General features: G+C 42.2%; 1 protein-coding gene across 3 annotated transcripts; it reads right to left on the bottom strand.

The window, feature by feature from the left end:
* Positions 1 to 227: 227 nt before the first annotated feature.
* Positions 228 to 22,417, bottom strand: LOC139381791 (anillin, actin binding protein 2). Of its 3 annotated transcripts, XM_071125555.1 has the most exons (23): positions 22,306 to 22,417; positions 21,986 to 22,083; positions 21,539 to 21,715; positions 21,296 to 21,391; positions 21,007 to 21,182; positions 20,723 to 20,815; positions 16,470 to 16,578; positions 12,775 to 13,079; positions 10,714 to 10,808; positions 10,429 to 10,558; positions 7,369 to 7,504; positions 6,953 to 7,150; positions 6,587 to 6,713; positions 6,223 to 6,271; positions 6,038 to 6,094; positions 4,311 to 4,343; positions 4,171 to 4,192; positions 3,970 to 4,079; positions 3,095 to 3,148; positions 2,710 to 2,796; positions 1,999 to 2,106; positions 1,611 to 1,756; positions 228 to 1,410 (listed from the first exon to the last, which is right to left on the bottom strand). In XM_071125555.1, the coding sequence occupies exons 2-23, from the start codon at positions 22,074 to 22,076 to the stop codon at positions 1,299 to 1,301; spliced, it is 2,511 nt and encodes an 836-aa protein (XP_070981656.1). In that variant the 5' UTR covers positions 22,077 to 22,083; positions 22,306 to 22,417; the 3' UTR covers positions 228 to 1,298. The 3 variants fall into 3 exon arrangements, with proteins under 3 accessions (XP_070981656.1, XP_070981665.1, XP_070981673.1); XM_071125564.1 differs by lacking the exon at positions 3,095 to 3,148 and having other exon boundaries at positions 1,093 to 1,410; positions 22,306 to 22,415; XM_071125572.1 differs by lacking the exons at positions 16,470 to 16,578; positions 20,723 to 20,815; positions 21,007 to 21,182; ... (2 more) ...; positions 21,986 to 22,083; positions 22,306 to 22,417 and adding an exon at positions 15,486 to 15,825 and having other exon boundaries at positions 1,093 to 1,410.
* Between the last annotated feature and the right edge of the window lie 596 nt (positions 22,418 to 23,013).

The raw sequence follows: 23,013 nt of genomic DNA, 5'->3' as shown, positions 1-23,013 counted from the left end.
ACTGCCCCACCTCCCCCCAGAGGGGCTCCAGGAATTCTTTCTGTAGCAGTACACAAACACAGGCATGATTTCCTGTATGACATTCCTGCCCCATAGTCAACCCCATTCCCTCAAAACTTTACAATGTTGTAAACACTGTATGGCTCACTCATTCATATGCTAATATTGCCATAACTATATTATGGAGGAAGATGTCAGCTTTAAGACGTAGGACAATGAAAGCTATATTTGAGCTTATGGTTTTATAAACTCAAATTGCACGTGCACCAAAAACATTGAAAATATTTTCCATATTAAATTTACAGAAGAGCATGACACAAACTGCATGGACTCAAAACAAATTCAGACAGTGTATGCCATTAGACCCATTTGTATTATTTACTGGTAGTACCTTCATCAATCATGTGCATATAAAGAATGTTGACAGGTATTTTATAGGGATAACATCCACATACAGAAAGAGAATGACCGATTGACAGTAAATACATGAAGGAAAAACAAAAAAAACTAGGTTGACTAGTCAGCATATACATTCACCACCTTTTAGGCTGCTACTAGGATTTATCATGAGATGAAGCACTAACATTATACACCTTATCATTCTATAGTCCAGTTGAAGTGCTTGGGTACCATCTTTGTTGACAGGCCCCTGTTGTGTTATGCACAACACAGCAATAGATTCAGTTAAGGAACATGAAGAATTTAACTTGTGAAATAGTCCATATTTACCTTGTAGCAGATAGCTCCGTTTTTCAAGTACAGTACTATAACTCAACTTGACTGCAATTCTAGTTGAATCACTAAATTCACAAGTTTCTAGATTAGGTAGGTTGTGTGTCAGGTACAGATTTCTTATTTCCGAGAGACATATTTCTACACTTGAGGGTATTACAGCAATGCTGTAGTAGTGAAATCATATTGTCCAGCAGCCATGCCTGGCATTTTTCTGTTAGTCTTATGAAAATTATAACTACACTATTGGACTAATCATGTGTTTAGTGTTAGTGCTCTTCTGCACTAGGTTTGATACGTATTTAATAGTGTTTGTAGATTATATGGATTCATTTAAATCGTCTACTTCAAGCTCAGGTAAATAGTATACATATCAAGCAACAAGATGGAGCTCTATTTTAAATGGCTATTGAAAGTGACAAATAGAAGGAAAGTCAAAATATCCCCAAGTCTAAAATAATCTCCCAATGGTAATCATAAGAATTCATAAAGATATGATTATAACAGTGTGTTACAGACTGCTGTCCCTCATGTTCCCACAGCTGGCCTGGTTGTTGGGCTGTGTTTTAGCATGGTTCAGGGGTGCAGCGAGTCCAGGTATGCAGGTCCAGGAGAACCTGGTTCAGGTTCTCCATCCAGTCCCCTCGATCCTCCCCAGTATCTGCTGAGAACCAGCACCTGAAGAACAGAGAGAACATGTTATGAGAAATATCACAAGATCAATGAAAATAGACCACTGTCTATCAGATACAGACAGGCTCACTTTAGCAGTGTCAGTCCTCCACAAAACATTAATATTGAAAACATTAATGACCACTTGCTGTCAAGCTAATTTGCTTGTGTCATAAGGGAGTAAGAAAATATGTAATATTATTTACTTGGCCAGAGCGCCCTGGTCATCCTGTTGTGCAGTCTGGACGCTGCTGACCAGTTCAAAAGTATAGGGGCGAGCACAGGAGTCTCTCATCACTGGCTTCACACTCTGACTAGAGGAACTAGACAGGGAGATGCTGCCTTCTGCTGCCTGCAAGTACAACAGAGGGAACAGTAGAGGAGATGAGGAAATGTTTAAATCAAGTTAGTGTGACTTTGTATATTCAGTTAAGAGAAAATAAAATAAATAATAAAATAAAATATTATCAAGTATGCAAAAAACATAATGGAATTGTTAACCTTAGTTTCTTTTTTTCAAAATCCTTCTGATAACCTGAGAGCTTGGAACCAAGAGCTCCAGCCCAGTCATCTCTGTCATAGCTCAATGCCCACCTTGCTGCCTCTGTCATTGGGGTGGTTCCAATAGGACATGTGGTTTCCCTCCAAGACAAAGAAGCGCCGATGCCAAGCTCCAAATCCATTCACCACCTCAAACATTGTCTGGATAGGAGGGAGAACGAAGGGGTGGGTGGAGGACGAATCACATTTTTTTTTTAAACCCCCCCCCGGTTATTTTACCAGGTAAATTGACCGAGAACACGTTCTCATTTGCAGCAACGACCTGGGGAATAGTTACAGGGGAGAGGAAATGAACGAGCCAATGTAAACTGGGGATTATTAGGTGACCGCGATGGTTTGAGGGCCAGATTGGGAATTTAGCCAGGACACCGGGGTTAACACCCCTACTCTTACGACGAGTGCCATGGGATCTTTAATGACCTCAGAGTCAGGACACCCGTTTAACGTCCCACCCGAAAGACGGCACCCTACACAGGGCAGTGTCCCCAATCACTGCCCTGGGGCATTGGGATATTTTTAGACCAGAGGAAAGAGTGCCTCCTACTCCAACACCACTTCCAGCAGCATCTGGTTTCCCATCCAGGGACTGACCAGGACCAACCCTGCTTAGCTTCAGAAGCAAGCCAGCAGTGGTATGCAGAGTGGTATGCTGCTGGCGACAATAAAGAAAGTATAGAGGACAGGAACAGGATAATATGCACTTGAGAGATCGAAGGGAATTGAGTCAACAAAAAATAAACTCACAAGGAAGCCCTGGTGCTGGACATTAGAGTGGCTCTCGCTGTCCAGTTGCAGGTATATGTTTCCCTCTAGTGGAGACAGGAAGGGCACCTGCACAAAGGTGGAATTACATGGATACCAGGGTTAAGCTGCTTGTAGTTCATCTAGCTAGGGAGGTAAACAAAACATGCAATAAAAGAGAATTTGAAGAAAAGTCATGAACATTGATTGAAATGTGCTTAGAAATCTACCTATGGAGCACTCCATCACTGATATTATAGCCAGTGTAGCGAAGACTAATTATTGATACCAGTTTTGCTGGCCGCATGAAAGGAGTCAAATGGAGAAGCAAAGAGAAAAAAGGGGTAGAGGTGAGTGTGCAACGTGGGGAAAAGTGAAAGAGTGAAACCTTTTCCTGAAACTCATCTCCCAGGAGTCTCCTGATTTTGCCTTCAAACTTCATCTGTGCACAAGTGGAGAGAGACAGAACAGGGAGCGATAGAGGTAACATCCCAAGTGACTAGGGCTGGCACAGTTATCATATAATTATGTAACAGACAGTAAGAGTGAATTTTTTGGGGGTCATAAACATCTTAATATATTCATTTTAGAAGATTGGGGGGCGATTCAATTTCATATTCAAGTAGATATAGTTTACCCAATAAATCGTTTTTAATTTTTTATGAAGTGGGTAAAGTTTGACAGGGGTGGTACCAAAGCTGTTTTATATTAGGTATGTTACAGATAATTCTCAAAGATGCATTACAAGCTAAAAAAAATTGTCAACCAAAAAAATGACAATAAATATCAATTTGCATGACAATTAATTGTTACCGCAAATTCCATAATCACAGTCCTACAAGTGACCCAGCCCAGACTGGAAAACTTTAACACCACGAAGAAAAAATAAAAACAAGTCATGTGAGGAAATGACAACCATCCGATCTGATATCGCAACTGAAAGAACTACAATGGGTGGAAAATCTGAAAATGTAACAGGATTTACAGTAGATTCAGCCAAATAGATTAAAAGATAGTGGCACACATCCTCAAGAGACAGTGAGATACAATCTAGCAAGCAGGTGGTTCAAAACTTCTTTTTTTTATTTTATTTTTTTTTTTAAATAGGCACGATAAAACCAAGGAATGGACTGACAAAACATGCCTCCCTACATCTTCCCATACTGTAGGAGTGCAGGCAGGTACACTAAACATATATCATATCCAGGCTGGAGCACTGCAGCAGGTGTGACTGAGACAGGGAGCCAGGTGAGATGAGCCTACCTTGTCCAGGGGGAACTTGCTCTGGCCCAGGGAGGCCAGGGAGATCTTGTGAGAACCAACCAGAGAGAAGTTGCTGGTGCGCTGGGTGTTTAGGAGCGGCATGGTAGAAGCTGTGGGGTGTTGATTCAATTCAATCAAACTGTCATCACTCAGGACAAATGTCATCTTCAGATCATATGCAACTAGGACAATAATACTTACATGTTACATTTTGGTTGGATCTCTGTTGAAAAGCAACAAGATAACGTTTTCAGATTAGAAACATGTAACCGGAAAGGGGGTATAAATATACGCCCCTCACCATTTCAAGTAATACACAGATAAGAAAGCAGATCATTTACCTTGATGGTGCTTAGAAGCTTCCTTGGAGTGACCTAAAAAAATAAATATGATCAGAACTGAGCTTTTGACATGTACAGTGGGGCAATAAAGTATTTAGTCAGCCACCAATTGTGCAAGTTCTGCCACTTAAAAAGATGAGGCCTGTAATTTTCATCATAGGTACACTTTAACTATGGCAGTCAAAATGAGGGGGGAAAAAAATCCAGAAAATCACATTGTAGGATTTTTTATGAATTTGCAAATTATGGCGGAAAATAAGTATTTGGTCACCTACAAACAAGCAAGATTCCTGGCTCTCACAGACCTGTAACTTCTTCTTTAAGAGGCTCCTCTGTCCTCCACTCGTTACCTGTATTAATAGCACCTGTTTGAACTTGTTATCAGTATAAAAGACACCTGTCCACAACCTCACAGTCACACTCCAAACTCCACTATGGCCAAGACCAAAGAGCTGTCAAAGGACACCAGAATCAAAATTGTAGACCTGCACCAGGCTGGGAAGACTGAATCTGCAATAGGTAAGCAGCTTGGTTTGAAGAAATCAACTGTGGGAGCAATTATTAGGAACTGGAAGACATACAAGACCACTGATCATCTCCCTCGATCTGGGGCTCCACGCAAGATCTCACCCCGTGGGGTCAAAATTATCACAAGAACGGTGAGCAAAAATCCCAGAACCACACGGGGGGGACCTAGTGAATGACCTGCAGAGAGCTGGGAAAAGAAACAAAACCTACCATCAGTAACACACTACGCCGCCAGGGACTCAAATCCTGCAGTGCCAGACGCGTCCCCCTGCTTAAGCCAGTACATGTCCAGGCCCGTCTGAAGTTTGCTAGAGAGCATTTGGATGATCCAGAAGAAGATTGGGAGAATGTCATATGGTCAGATGAAACCAAAATATAACTTTTTGGTAAAAACTCAACTCGTCGTGTTTGGAGGACAAAGAATGCCGAGTTGCATCCAAAGAACACCATACCTACTGTGAAGCATGGGGGTGGAAACATCATGCTTTGGGGCTGTTTTTCTGCAAAGGGACCAGGACGACTGATCCGTGTAAAGGAAAGAATGAATGGGGCCATGTATCGTGAGATTGAGTGAAAACCTCCTTCCATCAGCAAGGGCATTGAAGATGAAACGTGGCTGGGTCTTTCAGCATGACAATGATCCCAAACACACCGCCCGGGCAACGAAAGAGTGGCTTCGTAAGAAGCATTTCAAGGTCCTGGAGTGGCCTAGCCAGTCTCCAGATCTCAACCCCATAGAAAATCTTTGGAGGGAGTTGAAAGTCCGTGTTGCCCAGCAACAGCCCCAAAACGTCACTGCTCTAGAGGAGATCTGCATGGAGGAATGGGCCAAAATACCAGCAACAGTGTGTGAAAACCTTGTGAAGACTTACAGAAAACATTTGACCTCTGTCATTGCCAACAAAGGGTATATAACAAAGTGTTGAGATAAACTTTTGTTATTGACCAAATACTTATTTTCCACCATAATTTGCAAATAAATTCATAAAAAAAATCCTACAATGTGATTCTGGATTTTTTTTCTCATTTTGTCTGTCATAATTGAAGTGTACCAATGATAAATTACAGGCCTCATCTTTTTAAGTGGGAGAACTTGCACAATTGGTGGCTGACAAAATACTTTTTTGACCCACTGTATCTCTCATTGTCAGCCATAGAACATTGGATAGCATTCGTAAATCAGAAGATGTCGCACTCACCCGTGACTTGGTGGAGCTGCGGAGATCCACATTGCAGGTGTTCCCTGAGGTGTGGGACTGAGTAATAGAAGACAGTTTGTAAATTTTACATACAACCTGTCAACACATTCTTATCACTGACCATCTACGATATTTACTAATACCCACGTTTTAGGTGAGAAATAAAGTAATATGTTCCATCTCACCAGGCTGTAGACCTCCACATCAACCTCAAAGTTGGAGCGAATGTCCTGCCTGAAGGGACATAATACAGTCAGTCACAGAAAGAGTTGGACAGACTAGGGGTGAGAGCCATTTTAGCAGTAGTACAGCAGATATTACACAAGCATCTCCTTTAAAGGCAAAGACAGACCAGTAGGATTGCCTGCCGAGAGAACTTAGCTACTCTAAACAGAGTGCTGGCCGTAATTTACAAAACCGATTCAACATGAACCTTACAACACATGGGTCGACAAGTGAAAAGCCCCCTACTGTACAGACCGACAATCGGTCTGGTGAGTTCTCCTTTACGCTTCACTTCCTCCATATGGAGCCAGTAGTGGGACTCACAGGGTGATGGAGGTGGGGAAGGAGATGGTGTCGCCATTCTGGGCGTCCACTGCCGTGGCCAATGGGGTCGCAACGATGTTGCAGGGTCCATAACGAATCAGGACAAAGAAATAATGAGTGGGCCGACCTTTGAGGAGAGAAATAGTCAGGAGGGTTGTTCATTAATCACCTGGTATGGTTTCAAATGTGTCTTGAGCTGAAAATGAATTAATTGTACTTTACTACTTGAACATTTAACCCAAATGAGCAGGCAAACAACTCACCTTGGCAGCAAGCAGCAGCAGAGTAAGTGGTTCAAAATAAATGATGCAACAAACGTCATACTACAAAGGTGATAACACACGTAGCCTAACCGACTGTAGGTACCTGTTTGTGTGCGGGCAGAGCAGACAAACTCCACCTTGAGAGGGAGCTGGACACGGCTGATGCTGACGGTGCCCCTGCAGGGCTGATGGGACATGCCAGAGTCCCCATCACCATCACCCCCCTCTAGATCCTCAGAGACTGAGCCCCCCTTCTCCTTCAGCCTGGCCACCTCAGCCAGCAGGGCTGCCCGCTTCTCACCTGACACACAGGAGACAGAGGGGGACACAGATGATCAAGCAATGGAACAAATCAAGAGGTCCATCATACCTTCCAGCATAGACGTATACAGGAGAAAAAAAGCAATAGCAGTGAGATGGATGAGGTTGACGATTATACACTAATTCAGCAGACAAATTAGGGGAGAGGAGAGAAAACGTCACAAGCTAGGGGTGGGATATGAGTGGATGGAGACTCACAGGAGACGAGCAGCAGTTTATCAGCCTCTGCCTCCTCCAGGGAGCCCCTGCCGTGGTCCTCGTCAGTGCAGCAGCTCAGGGCCTGCAACGTCTGTTTGATGACCATCTGCAGCTTGGCAGCATCCTCATTCAGAACCTGACCAATCACAGGAGGATATGAGATTCATTCCAACCAGCCACTCATTTAAATACTCTTTCTTTACATTGGTCACATTTACATGCGTGTGGTGTACCGCAGGGCAGCTCTCTAGGCCCTCTACTCTTGTCTATTTTTACCAATGACCTGCCACTGGCATTAAACAAAGCATGTGGCCATGTATGCTGATGATTCAACCATCACGAGCCAGCAACCACAGCTAATGAAGTCATTGAAACCCTTAAAGAGTTGGTCTGTTTTGGAATGGTTGGCCAGTAATAAACTGGTCATGAACATTTAAAACTAAGAGCATTGCATTTGGTACAAATCATTCCTTAAGTGCTAGATCTTAGCTGAATCTGGTAATGAATGGTGTGGCTGTTGAACAAGTTGAGGAGACTAAATTACTTGCCATTACCTTGGACTGTCATGGTCAAAACATATCGATTCAATGGTTGCAAAGATGGGAAGAGGTCTAGCCGTAATAAAGAGATGATCTGCTTTGACACCACACTCCAAAAAGGAAGTTCTGCAGGCTCTAGTTTTGTCTAATCTTGATTATTATCCAGTCGTGTGGTTCAGTGCGCCAAGGACAGACCTAGTTAAGCTGCAGCTGGCCCAAATAAGAGCGGCATGTTTTGCTCTTAATTGTAATCAGAGGGCTAATATTAATACTATGCATGCCAGTCTCTCTTGGCTAAGAGTTGAGGAGAGACTGACTGCATCACTTCTTTTTATAAAAAACATAAAAAGGTGTTGAAAACCCCAAATTGTTTGCATAGTCAACCTGCACACAGCTCCGACACATACTTATCCCACCAGACATGCCACCACTGGTCTTTTCATATTCCCCAAATCCAGAACAAATTCAAGAAAACGTACAGTATTATATTGAGTTTTTACTGCATGGAACTTCCTTCCATCTCAAATTGCTCAAATAAACAGCAAACCTGGGTTAAAAAAAAAAGAGCAATACCTCACGGCACAACGCCTCTCCCCTATTTGACCTAGATAGTTTGAGTTTAAGCATTGATATGTAGGCTACATGTGCCTTTTAAAAAACGTATGTAGTTCTGTCCTTTACATAATACTAATGATGTATTATGTTTTGTGTGGAACCTAGGAAGAGTAGCTGCAGCTTTTGCAACAGTTAAATGGGGATCCTAATAAAATAACTAAAATACCAAATCCATGCACACCAATATCCGGTTATTATTCGGGACACTCAAGTATTGTTTTTGAGTTCTTGCATATAAAACATATCCAGTTCGCAATAACCCGAAAACGCTTGTATCCCGGTTATGAGAAACCCAGATTAGATGCCTGGGACATGCTGATGTAAGACGGGATACTGTGGCATGTAAACATCTCATCCCCTTTACTGTGGTCTGTGCAGGCTCAGTTTCACATATCATGGGTGTTGTGTGATGTCATCAGATTGTCAAATTTAAGGGAATGTTTTACTTTTGTTTAATAAATGATTAGAATATTACTCTGAAACTATAACTTCGAAACCGTATGATTGTATGAAATTGATTGGAATCAAAACGGATTAGAATCGTTAGATTTTAATGCATGTATGAAAGTGATTTGAATCGTTAGATTATTATAATTCTGTGTGTGGTTATAGTCAGTAGAATAATATTATACCTTAGTGTAGTTCTTAGTCAGAATTAATGATTTGGGGAATTAATGTTTTGGGGATAACAGACTGAGTCAGATTCTGTGCCGACCTTGACTGGGACACTGAGAACTTCCCAGGTCTCTCCCTATCTTGGGGGAAGGAGGGGAGAAGCTATTCTCACGGACCCCAATCTCTGTCGGCTGGGTAGATACCTGATGTTTTGTGTGGAAGTATGTGTGTCGCTATAAAATGAAGGTCTTTGTACTGTGCAAGTCAGAACGTTCCCGTGAATTTGACATTTGACTGTTTTCATTTCTATCAGTATCTTACAAATCCTGATATAGCAGACTGAGTAATTACAATTGGTTAATGAACACGAGAACATAATTCTCCTATCACAAACAAACCACTTCAAAAAGTAGACTACCTGGTCATATTATACATTTCCGACATTTGGTTGTCAACTACAGTTTGAGACATGCAGCTTCTCTTCTGTTATAAATTGTTTCCCCATAAGACTAAATAAAGTAAAGCTCACCAGAATAATGTCTTACATCAATAGAATTAATGCATGAGTAATCTACAGCAGTTAATATCGGTAAAGTTGTCGGTTTTACCGTTTCATTTGGGGACCGGGGAGAAAACGGAATAACTCTGAAAGTGAAAAGATCGGTCCTGTGCAAAATGTCATCCGTTTGACCGGTTTTAAGGAAATGAAAACCTGAGAAAATGATGAAACACATTCCTGATAAAACTTCAGTTCGTCTTGAGTGCATATCTTGTGGTTGAAATACTGTCTGCTTGCATAACAGTGTCAAAGATAACACATTACACGTGTACTCACATTTCCGCAAGAGATGCTATAAGAAATAATTTCTCCACTCCTGTTCCCAAGACAACTAACATTTGTTGTCTAATTTCACTGCAAGGATTTAATACTACGCTACGTGAGAAGTTATAGGCCTACAGTGGCCATATTTCATTTAACCCACATGAACTTAAATAAGGAATTTATTTTGTATTCATGGATACAGGGATACTCATGAGAGGGATATCAAAGGATGCATGGCAACAGCTTCTCCCGAAAAAGACCGTAAGCAGGATATGAGCTACTATCCGGAATACTGCACGTATGTAAACGTGGTCAGTGCCAAAGCCAATGTTATCCTGGTGGTACTTTTGTCAATGCCCACATAAAGGACATGCAAAGTTTGGATGATATGCTACACAGGTAGTCACTCTCCATGACACGGAAGACATACAGAATAGACTCAACCATTCCAACAGTCCTACTACAGACCATGATCCTTTCCTTGGTGTTGACACAGTGCTGGGGATGAGACTTCTCAGCGGCATGCCTCTGCACCCTTGGGGTTACACTCTGAATGGCTGGCTTGGTGCTCTGTCTCTGGGTGCGGTAGGCATCGATGCTGTCAATCACAAAACACATTGGAGTCGTCACAGGTATAAATAACAAGCCAATCATATATTGAAAGATTTTCATAGTCAATGAGTTATTTCACTCATGTTAGCTGACCACTGTCAGTTCTGCTTGTCCTGAAGTGTAGAGGACAAGATGACTCACCTGTAGAGAGGGGCACTATCAGCAGGGGGAGTGGTCAGCTCTTCAGGAGTCAGAAGTAGGGATGGAGGGTTGGCTAGCTGATTGGCTGCAAGTCTCTGTGGGGATATCAAACACGTGGAGGAACATTTAAGTGTAAAACATTCAAAACTTTGAAAGCCAAGAACAATGACAAAAAAAAGATGGAAAAAAACTTTAGTCATTTAAATGAAATTATGGGCAGAAAGATTAATTAAACTCCATCTTTCATCAAATCAGATGGCTTATTCATCACAAAACCATTGTTGTTGCAGGTTATTTTAGTGATTACTTCATTGGCAATGTAGGGAAATTCAGGCGGGAAATTCCAACAATGAACAGTGAGCCATCGTATTCATGCATTAAAAAACAAATAATGAAAGAAAAGCATTGTAAGTTTGAATTGTGTAAAGTTAGTGTGGGAGAGGTGGAACAACCATTGTTAATCGATCAATAATGACAAACCTGGCATTGACAGATGGAAAGCTACTGAGGATGGTAGCTGACTGGCCACTCCTGTCTATCATATATTTAATCTGAGTCTAAGGGAAGGTGTTTATCCTCAGGCCTGGAAGAAAACCAGTCATTCCACAACCCAAGACAGGTAAAGCGGCCTTGACTGGTTCTAACAGCTGACCTATCAGCTTGCTGCCAGCTCTTAGCAAACTGTTAGGAAAAATGGTGTATGACCAAATACAATGCTGAAAGTCTGTCAATTTGTTTACAGAGAATTAGCATGCTTATAGGGAAGGGCACTCAACATGTGCTGCAATGACACAAATGACTGATTGGTTGAAAGAAATGTATTAAATTTGTTTAAGCTATACTGTTAGATTTCAGTGCAGCCTTTGATATTATTGACCATAACTTGGTTTTATGGATTTCCAACCTCTGCCATATTGTGGATTCAGAGCTACCTAATAGAACTGAGGGTTTTCTTTAATGGAAGCCTCTCGAATGTCAAACATGTAAAATGTGGTGTACCGCAGGAAAGCTCTAGGTACTCCTTTCTAAGTTTACCAACGACCTGCCTCTGGCATTAAACAAAGCCTGTGTCCATGTATATGGTTGAATCATCAGCATACATGTCGGTTGAATTTATCACAGGTAGACTCCAATCAAGTTGCAGAAACATCAAGGATCAGCAATGGGCACAGGATGCACCTGAGCTCAAATGAGTCTCATAGCAAAGGGTCTGAATACTTATGTAATTAAGGCATTGGTTTTTATTTGTAATAAATTTGCAAACATTTTTAAAAACCTGTTTTCACTTTGTCATTATGGGGTATTGTGTGTAGATTGATGAGGACAATTGTTTATTTCATCAATTTTAGAGTAAGACTAACGTAACAGAATGTGGAAAAAGATAAGGGGTCTATAAATACTTTCTAAACGCACTGTATAGATTAAGTGGTTATGAAGAGGGGAGAGGTCTGTCCATAATAAAGAGATGCACTGCTCTTGACACCGAACTTGCAGGCTCTAGTTGTTGGGCTAATATACATTTAACGCATGCCAGTTTCTCTTGACTAAGAGTTGAGACGGGCTGCATCATTTCTTATAAGAAACATTGTGTTGAAAACGCCAAATTGTTTGCGAAGTCAACTTACACACACAGCTCTGACACAAACACAACCCGTCTTTTCAGTCCCCAAATCCAGAACAAATTCAAGAAAGTGTACAGTATTGTTAGCGTACAGAGCCATTATTGCGTCGAACTTCCATCTCATATTGCTCAAATGAAAAGCAAACCTGGTTTTAAAAAAACTGATGAAGCAACACCTCACGACAACGCCTCTCCCTTATTGACTTCGATATTGTGTGATAATATGTAATGTGTAGGCTGTATGTGCCGTTTGTAAGTATGCAGTGCTGTTCTTGTCTATTAATGTTCTGTATGATGTCATGTTTCATGTGTGGACCCTAGCAAGAGTAGCTGCTGCTGCTTTCGCAAGAGCTAATGGGATCCTAATAAAATACCAATCACGTTCAGAATCACATTGAACTAGGTGACCATGGCACCACTGTCTGTCTGCAGAGCCTTACCATAGGAGTAACCACAGCTTCCACAGACTTGCTGAGAGGGGAGAGGATAAAGCTGGGTGGGAAGGACAGCAGCTCATCTGCACTGGAGTCCAGTTCCTTGGTTTCTTCCAGGTCTTCACCCTCCTCAGCTTTGTCCAATTCTGTGTCTGTTTCCTCTATTCCACACATCGCTGTGGCTATGCCACTATTGTGATCCTCAGTGTCCTCTTCCATCCTTCCCTGGGCAGCAGCCTCCAGCACCTCATCAAACATTAGGTCAATCATCTCAGCGGTGTTGGTTTCATCGCGAGAGCTCAGCTCAGTCTCTGTGGATAAATCCCCATATGCAGCAAGTTACATCCAGACATTAAAAAAATGTTGCCCTAGTGAGTCTACAACAGGGTTCATCAATTGACGGTGGTTTTATTTGGCAGTTTTCTGAGCCCAAAAAACATAAAATTGTTTAATTTGTTGTTGGACATAAACCTAAAAATACCAGGAAATCAGCTACAAGTTATTTTAGTTTTGGAAATCTGTTCAAGTATTCCCACACACGAGAGATAATAATGATTGGATTTATATATCACTTTTCTACCAACTGAGGTACTCAAAGCGCTTTACATAGTAGAGGGAAACTCACCTCATCCACCATCAAGGTGAAGCACGGCGACCATTTTGTGCCAGAACTCTCACCACACGTCAACTATCAGTTGGAGAGGTGAGGAATGATATATTCCAATTAGGAATGAGGTGGATGATTAGGTGGCCATGATGGAATGTGGCCAGGTTGGGAATTTAGCCATGACACTGGGTTGAACACCCCTACAATAAACACCACGGGATTGAGACCATAGAGAGTCAGGACACCCGTTTTACTGTCCCAAAGACGGTACCCTTTGCAGGACAATGTTCAGAAATGTAATCAAGGTTTGTAATATTTGACTAAACATAATAATTTCAGTGCATTCAGAAAGTATTCAGACCCCTTTTCCACATTTTGTTACGTGACAGCCTTATTCTAAAATTGATGATTTAACACAAGACCCCATTATGACAAAGCAAAAACAGGGCTAGAAATTTTTGCAAATGTATTATAAAAATAAAAACAAATAAATTTACATAAGTATTCGGACCTTTTACTACGAGACTCGAAATTGAGCTCCGGTGCATTCTGGCTCCATTCATCAACCTTGAGATGTTTCTTCAACTTGATTGGAATCCACCTGTGGTAAATTAAATTGATGGAAATTATTTTTTAAAAGGCACTTCCCTGTCTATATAAAGTCCCACATTTGACAGTGCATGTCAGAGCAAAAACCAAGCTGAGACAGGATTGTCTCGAGACACAGATCTGGGGAAGGGTACCAAAACAAACTAAGAAATCAGAGAAGGGGCTCAGGGAGGAGATGCGAGAACCTTCCAGAAGGACAACCATCTCTGCAGCACTCCGCCAATCAGGCCTTTATAGTAGAGTAGTCAGACGGAAGCCACTCCTCAGTAAAACGCACATGACAGTCCGCATGGAGTTTGCCAAAAGGCACCTAAAGGACTCTCCAACCATGAGAAACAAGATTCTCTGTTCTGATGAAACCAAGATTGAATTCTGGCCTCAATGCCAAGCATCACGGATGGAGGAAACTTTGCACCATCCCAACGGCGAAGTATGGTGGTGGCAGCATCATGCTTTCGGAAAGTTTTTCCAGTGGCAGGGACTGGGAGACCAGTAAGGATTGAGGGAAAGATGAACGGAGCAAAGTACAGAGAGATCCTTGATGAAGAGCGCTCAGGACCTCAGACTGGGGTTACCTTCCAACAGGACAACGACCCTAAGCACACAGCAAAGACAATGAAGGAGTGGCTTCGGGACAAGTGTCTAAATGTCTTTGAGTGGCCCAGCCAGAGCCCAGATTTGAACATCTCTGGAAAGACCTGAAAATAGCTGTGCAGTGACACTCCCCATTCAACCTGACAGAGCTTGAGAGGATCTGTAGAGAAGAGTGGGAGAAACTCCAAATACAGGTGTGCCAAGCTTGTAGCGTCATACCCAAGAAGACTTGAAGCTGTAAATCGCTGCCAAATATGCTTCAACAAAGGACTGAGTAAAGGGTCTGAAAACTTGTCTAAATGTGCAAAGGTCTTTATTTTTTTAAATATAAATTAGGAAAAATTCCTAAATACCTGTTTTTGCTTTGTCATTATGGGGAAGTGTGTAAATTGGGGGGGGGGAACAATTAAATCAATTTTAGAATAAGGCTGTAACGTAACAAAATGTGGAATAAGTGAAGGGGTTGAAATGCTTTCCGAAAGCACTGTATATCCGTTTAGGCTTCTTGAGGTCAATTCGCAGTCTACAAATATATTACCTCAAAATGTACATATAACCTCAATTAGCCCGACTAACCGGTGTCCCCACACATTGACTCTGTACCAACTGTATACAGCCTCGCTACTGTTATTTTCACTGTCATGTTACGTTTTTTATTTCTTTACTTATCTATTTACAAGTATTTTAAAATGTCATAATTTGGCTGTTCATAGTGTAGAAAAAAGATGAGGTGCAAAGTGTTGGCCGTGACCCATTGAATCCCTTGTTTAGACAATGGCAGTGGCAGAAACATTTGACCAGTATCTTTCTGACTTTATGCCCAGGTGTGTGCGCAACTATGTGTAACCCAACGTGGTTGTGTCTCACCTCCTGCCCAACTTGTGCCAACAACCTAGATATGTCTCACCTGACATACTTTCTCTTTTCCAGCTAGATGAAGAGTCCAGCTCAGACAGAGTTGAGTCATTGATCATTTCTGGCTCCAGGGTAAATGTGACTTTCTTTAACCCTCTGGCCTCTGACTGTGGTTTATCAGTCGGTTCCTCGTCTGTAAGCAGCTCAGAGTCTCCTTGTTCTCTGTCTGACACAGCTGATGTGTTTGCGGCCTCTCCCTGCTCTGGACCCAAAGAAGGACCCAACTCCCCCTGGTCTTCACCTAGAACAGACTTCTCACCCTGGACGTCAACTAAAATACTTTCTGCTTTCCCTTGTTTTTCAACTCCAGAAGACTCCATCTCCTCACTTAATAGGTCCCCAACCTTCTCTAGTTGGGACTGAACTACCCCCTCTTCCTCACCTACAGCAGACCCCACCTGTTTCTCACTTAAAGGGGAACCCACATCGTCCTCATCTACAAAGGACCCCAACTCAACTACAGAAGACCTCATCTCCTTCTCTTGTAGGGACCCCATCTGCTCAACTACAGAAGAACCCAACTCCTCACCATCTCCTTTTGACTCCATTGCCACAGGATTATCTAAAAATAAATGGGACTCAGCATTAACATAGAACTTCACCACTAAATCCCTTTCCACATGCTTGTCACTAGCAGGAGAGACTGCCTTTTGCTGCTCTTTCACTACAGGACCCTCTGCTGCCTCATGTTGTTCATCTGGGAGAGAAGTTCCCTGACAAATGACCATAGTGCACTCTGCCTGTCGCTCAGCCATGTGTCTTCCCTTCACCTCTTCTGGTGGGACATCCATGTGAACTGAGGACTCTGCCACCTCACCTGTTGAATAATCACAATCTGACCTCTCTACACTGATATTTGCACAAAATTCAGATTCTTACATTTTAGTCAGATTTTTCTCAACATATACCATTAACTTACCTACCTTCAAGCTCAAACTGAAATAATGCATTGACTTCTCCTCTTGCAGTGTCTTACCGGTGTCTTGAATTGGAGGCTCCACTCCATCGACCTTAGTGAAGACAGATGTCTCGGTAAAGCTGCCGTCCTTCACCCCAAAAGGTTCATCAGTCACATTGAGGTCTGCCTGCTGGACACAGACAAATTAGCCCCCTAAAATACAGTGTTCCTCTTATGCACATGTCTATGCATCTACAGCAGAAGGTATTCAAACCCCTTGACTTCCCACTTTTTGTTGTGTTACAGCCTGAATTTAAAATGGATTAAATTGAGATTGTGCCACTAATCTACACACAATATCCCATGTAATAGTGGATACATTTATTTTTTTAAACAAATGAAAATATGAAATAGCTTGAGTCAATAAGTAATCAAACCCTTTGTTATGCCAAACCTAAATAAGTTCAGGAGTAAAAATGTGCTTAACATGTCACATAATAAGTTAAGGACTCACTGTGTGCAATAATGTTTAACATGATTTTTGAATGACAACCTCAACTCTGCAACCCGCACATACAATATGTAAGGTCCCTCAGTCAAGTAGTGAATTTCAAGCACATATTCAAACAAAAGATCAGGGGGGTTTTCCAAAATCTCACAAAGGGTACCGATTAGTAGAAATATGAACACTGAATATCCATTTGAGCATGGTGAAGTCATTAATTAGGCTTTGGATGGTGTATCAATACACCTTGCCGGAAAGGAAGGAAACCGCTCAGGGATTTCACCATGAGGGCAATAGTTATTTTAAAACTGTTAAGAGTGATAGGAGAAAACTGAGTCTGGATCAACAACATTGTAGTTACTCCACAATACTAGCCTAAAGAGTGAAAAGGAGGAAGCATGTGCATAATAAACATGGTTTACATTTCCAATAACATGGATCCTGTTTGCAACAAAGAAATGAACTGTTGTCTTGAATACAAAACATTATGTTTGGGGCAAATCCAACATCACCGAGTACCACGCCATATTTTCAAGCATTGTGGTGGCTGCATCATGTTATGGGTACTGCATGCTTGTCATCAGCAAATAACTAGTTTCGTTAGGATAAAAAACAGAATAGAGCAAAGCACAGGCCAAATCCTAGGGGAAAACCTGGTTCAGTCTGCTTTCCATGATGAGGAATTCACCTTTCAGCAGGACAATAACCTAAAACACAAGGCCAAATCTACAGAATATAATTACTTACCAAGAATACATTGAATGTTCCTGAGTGGCCTATTTACAGTTGACTTAAATTGTCTTGAAAATCTATGGCAAAACTGGAAAATGGCTGTGTAGCAATGATCAACAACCAACTTGACAGAGCTTGAAGAATTTGAAAAAGAATGTTCAATATTTGCACAATCTTTGTGTGCAAAGCTCTTAAGAACTTACCCAGAAACACACATCTGTGATTGCATGTTAGAAACAGCAATAGCAGCATTGAACACTTATCTAATCAAAATATATTAGTGTTTTATTTTTCATGAAATTTTCATAAAAATGTAGAATTTTTCTTCCACAATTAAATCATACTTTAACGAAACAAAATATGGAAAAAGTCAAGGGGGTTGAATAGTTTCCGAAGGCATTATATACACTGCTCAAAAAAATAAAGGGAACACTAAAATAACACATCCAAGATCTGAATGAATGAAATATTCTTATTAAATACTTTTTTCTTTACATAGTTGAGTGTGCTGACAACAAAATCACACAAAAATTATCAATGGAAATCAAATTTATCAACCCATGGAGGTCTGGATTTGGAGTCACACTCAAAATTAAAGTGGAAAACCACATTACAGGCTGATCCAACTTTGATGTAATGTCCTTAAAACAAGTCCAAATGAGGCTTGGTAGTGTGTGTGGCCTCCACGTGCCTGTGTGACCTCCCTACAACACCTGGGCATGCTCCTGATGAGGTGGCGGATGGTCTCCGGAGGGATCTCCTCCCAGACCTGGACTAAAGCATCCGCCAACTCCTGGACAGTCTGTGGTGCAACGTGGCGTTGGTGGATGGAGCGAGACATGATGTCCCAGATGTGCTCAATTGGATTCAGGTCTGGGGAACGGGCGGGCCAGTCCATAGCATCAATGCCTTCCTCTTGCAGGAACTGCTGACACACTCCAGCCACATGAGGTCTAGCATTGTCTTGCATTAGGAGGAACCCAGGGCCAACCAGATCTCATCTCGGTACCTAATGGCAGTCAGGCTACCTCTGGCGAGCACATGGAGGGCTGTGCGGCCCCCCAAAGAAATGCCACCCCACATCATGACTGACCCACCGTCAAACCGGTCATGCTGGAGGATGTTGCAGGCAGCAGAACGTTCTCCACAGCGTCTCCAGACTGTCACATGTGCTCAGTGTGAACCTGCTTTCATCTGTGAAGAGCACAGGGCGCCAGTGGCAAATTTGCCAATCTTGGTGTTCTCTGGCAAATGCCAAACGTCCTGCACAGTGTTGGGCTGTAAGCACAACCCCCACCTGTGGACGTCGGCCCTCATACCACCCTCATGGAGTCTGTTTCTGACCGTTTGAGCAGACACATGCACATTTGTGGCCTGCTGGAGGTCATTTTGCAGGGCTCCTCCTTGCACAAAGGCAGAGGTAGCTTTCCTGCTGCTGGGTTGTTGCCCTCCCACGGCCTCCTCCAAGTCTCCTGGTAGCGCCTCCATGCTCTGGACACTACGCTGACAGACACAGCAAACCTTCTTGCCACATCTCGCATTGATGTGCCATCCTGGATGAGCTGCACTACCTGAGCCACTTGTGTGGGTTGTAGAGTCCATCTCATGCCACCACTAGAGTAAAAGCACCGCCAGCATTCGGGGTGTCTTGCTAAATGCCTATAATTTCTACCTGTTGTCTTTTCCATTTGCACAACAGCATGTGCAATTTATTGTCAATCAGTGTTGCTTCCTAAGTGGACAGTTTGATTTCACAGAAGTGTGATTGACTTGGAGTTACATTGTGTTGTTTAAGTGTTCCCTTTATTTTCCTGAGCAGTGTATTATAAAGATTCTGTACCACTTTATGAAGGACCAAGTGAACCCTACACCCGATTACCATTCAAGTGACTTGGAGGATGAAAATGACACCTGTGACATTTCAAGACACCCTGTTCTCCTCAGAACCAGTTACACTCAGTCCATATAAGTAAACTCACATTCCATGGTTGGAACGGTGGCCACTGCAGTCTCCTGCTACGTCTAAACATCATCCAAGGGGAGAATGAGGAGACGGGTGGGGTCGCCCTCTAATGATATCACAACAAGTATCATTGTTCTATCAGGAAACAAGTACTTGAGCTCAACATTTTAGTAATTTATCAGACGGTCTTATCCAGAGCGATTAACCCTTTACACACATAGGCATTTGCTACAGTATATTCAAATGTTTAAGAAATATGAAAATGCATAACCACAGTAGTAATTGAAAGGGAACCGTTTGGAGATAATGGAAAAATTATTAGACCAAATGGTGAGTACACAACAGTTCACCTGACAGGACTGAAACCAAACATTACACAACATAACAGATTTTATGTGCATATTACATTTACTGTACTTTGTCGCATTCCCTTACAACAAAATCTGAAAATACTGTGGATACATTCAGTAACATAAGCCTATTCCTGGAAAATGTGGGGTATCTGCAAAATAAAAATAAGAAATTAAGGGTTCGAGTGAGAGGACTAACTGGTGTCTCCAAGTGGCCACGGCCACGGCCACGGCCACACACACACACACACACACACACCTCTCCAACATGTGCAGTTCCTAAGCAATTTTATGACAAAGAGCTCAACTATAAAATAAATATTTTTTAGTTCTCCTAGCTGTGCTGTTGAGGAACTAGAGGAAGCATACTTGTAGTCATTTCATTTGGAACACAGCCCTGCATAACCGCCATCACACAATTACTGTTCTTTACGCAATTCAAAAAGGGTCCATTATAAATCGCCATATGAGTCAGGTGGGTATGACTTGAAAGCTAGTTCCATTGCAAACAAGTTATAAAATATGATCTTAGAGTTTTAGACAACTAAAAGAAACAGATCAGAATTTGTGCACACAATTTAAGATACTGTTTGAAGATGTAGAGTTACAGGCATTTTCGAAAGACGGGCAGGGACTCTGCAGTCCTAGTGTCAGCGGGAAGCTCATTCCGCCTTGATGTGCCAAGACAGAGAAGAACTTTGACTGGGCTGAGCGGAAGCCAAAAAACATAACCCTTAACAATATTCCGTGACCAGACAAGAGAGAGGGTAACAAAACGTACCTCAGTCAGTGAGGAATCAGAGAAGCTTCGCTTTAGGAAGACATTCTCTGTGATTGGCTGGGCCCTTACAAGACGCAGCTCCTCCTCCCTCTCCTGATTGGTCAGACAAATAGAAGCCGTTAGAAACTTCACAGGAATTTTAAGAATTGTGCAACATCAACATTTCAGAATGCATTGCATACCTCAAGACTCCTGGTACATTTTACATGTACATTTTAGTCATTTAGCAGATGCTGCCTTGCTCAAGGGCACAGACAGATTTTTCACCTGTGTGTGGCACAGACCTGGCGTATGCGGGAGGCTTGTTTGGAGCTGGGCGTGTCACTGGCCTCGAGTTTCAGTTGTAAGTTGGTAACAGCGTTGGAGAGGGTACGGGGCCACCGGTTGGCTGGCAGGGGGCTGGCCTGAGGAGTGGTGGGGGATTTAAACCGCTCCACCCGCGAGCTGAATTCTGCCTCACCTGAAAAACAGACCAGATGCTCCTATCATTTAACCACTTTAGTGCAGATGTGTCCTCACTTGCATTCAATGAATGGTAAAGAAGCTGGAAGGTAAATGTATAAGAAAACTCACCAATAAGATGGTGCTCTTTGAATCCATCCTGGAATTTAATGGATGGTACCCCAGACCCTGGATCAGAGAGGCATCTCTGAGCCAGCACATGCCCTCCTGTAAACAAAACATCCCCTGTTGGAGTCACTGTTTCTCAATGACTACAGATCTGAGTGTTGCATGGATACTGCCATATTCTAATTCTATCGATACTGTATACAGGCTGCGAGTTGGTTATTTTAGGAGGGGGCGTTATCCTCTTACCCTCACGTCTCTGGGTTAGTTGCTGTACTCTGGAGCGGACAGAGCAGATTGCAGGGGTGTCAGGCTTCACCAGCTCTGCACACCGGAGGCGATCTCTAGTTGAAGACTTCTTTGTAGGGCTGACATTCTCCTCGCCCAACACCTCCAGGCGACGCCTTTTCTGAACATCATTGACATCTGTAAGACAGCAAAGGGAAGCTCACAATAATAATGGGTATGCCCCAACACTGCACTGTTGATGGATGACATAAGTTGACACTAATTAATTCTTGTTCAAGCCTTTAATAGAAGTCTAAGACCTGTCTAAGCCAGGGAAGTGGGGGGGTCTGCTTAGCGATATGGAATTGTTTTAAGGTCATATCAAAGATCATTTTGACATTTGACACGTCCACCTTAGGGGGTTTAATTAACAAGCACTCATACGCACGCAGTGATGTTGACACTCACCAGACGAGTGGACATTGTCTTCCGTGTCAGACAAAGGGTCTCTATGTCTCTTCAAAGCTGTCGCCAACCCATTTCGAAATTCCCCATCCATGATCTTCCTGTGAAATAAACACCAAATTAAGTTCCTAGCTATCGTTCATGCAACTTAACTAATTGATTTATTCGGCAGTTTCGTTACAATAACTTAGCTGGCTAGCTACAAGCTAACGTTAGCGAACTGGACTCTGGAGAATGCAGATAGCTGAATGTTACTGCTGCTAGCTGGTTGAACATACTTTCAGCTATTCACCTATAATGTGTCGAATATAACATTCCCTTACCTCAACAGAAGTGTCCGTGTAGGTCAAGCAAACAAGTCACAACTGAGCATAAACTGCGAAAAGATTCGTACGGCTGTTCATTTGACGCCTTTTCAAATACACTTTGAATTTCAGCGGGTCTTTGGAAGTGCGTCAGTGGTGGGTGAATAAATTACCATAACGCCAAGACCGAGCGCGCAATAATTTTGTTCTTGTGTTTACGGTAGATTAAGTTTCAAGTTTTAATGTCACGTGCACAGGTACAGCTAAACGTCTTTCTTGCAAGCGCCAAACCCCGAAATGCAGTAATAAATATCAATGTAGCACTAAAAATAACGTAAGTCAGAGAAAAAACACACAAGAAATAAAAAAAATTAGATGAGAAAGTAAGAAGCTATATACAGAGTCAGTTCCAATACCATATTTAAAATGTGCAGGGATACTGGAATGACAGAAGTAGCGGTAAGGTGACTAGGCATCAGGATATATGATAAACAGAGTTGCCGCAATTATGATTGTATGTGAGTGTGTGTGCGTGTATGTGTGTAGAGTCAGTATTCATGTTATGTGTGTTGGAGTGTCAGTGTCCGTATGTATGTAGAGTCCTGTGATTGTGCATAGAGACAATGCAAAAATCTAAAATAAAATACAAGGGTCAACTCAAATAGTCTGTGTAGCCATTATTTAGCAGTCTTACAGCTTGGGAATAAAAGCTGTTCTGGAGCCTGT

This window comes from Oncorhynchus clarkii, chromosome 2, assembly GCF_045791955.1.
Source record: "Oncorhynchus clarkii lewisi isolate Uvic-CL-2024 chromosome 2, UVic_Ocla_1.0, whole genome shotgun sequence".
NCBI lineage: Eukaryota > Metazoa > Chordata > Actinopteri > Salmoniformes > Salmonidae > Oncorhynchus > Oncorhynchus clarkii.
Note: the sequence above shows the minus strand (reverse complement) of the source record. Positions and strands in the feature narration are given on the sequence as shown.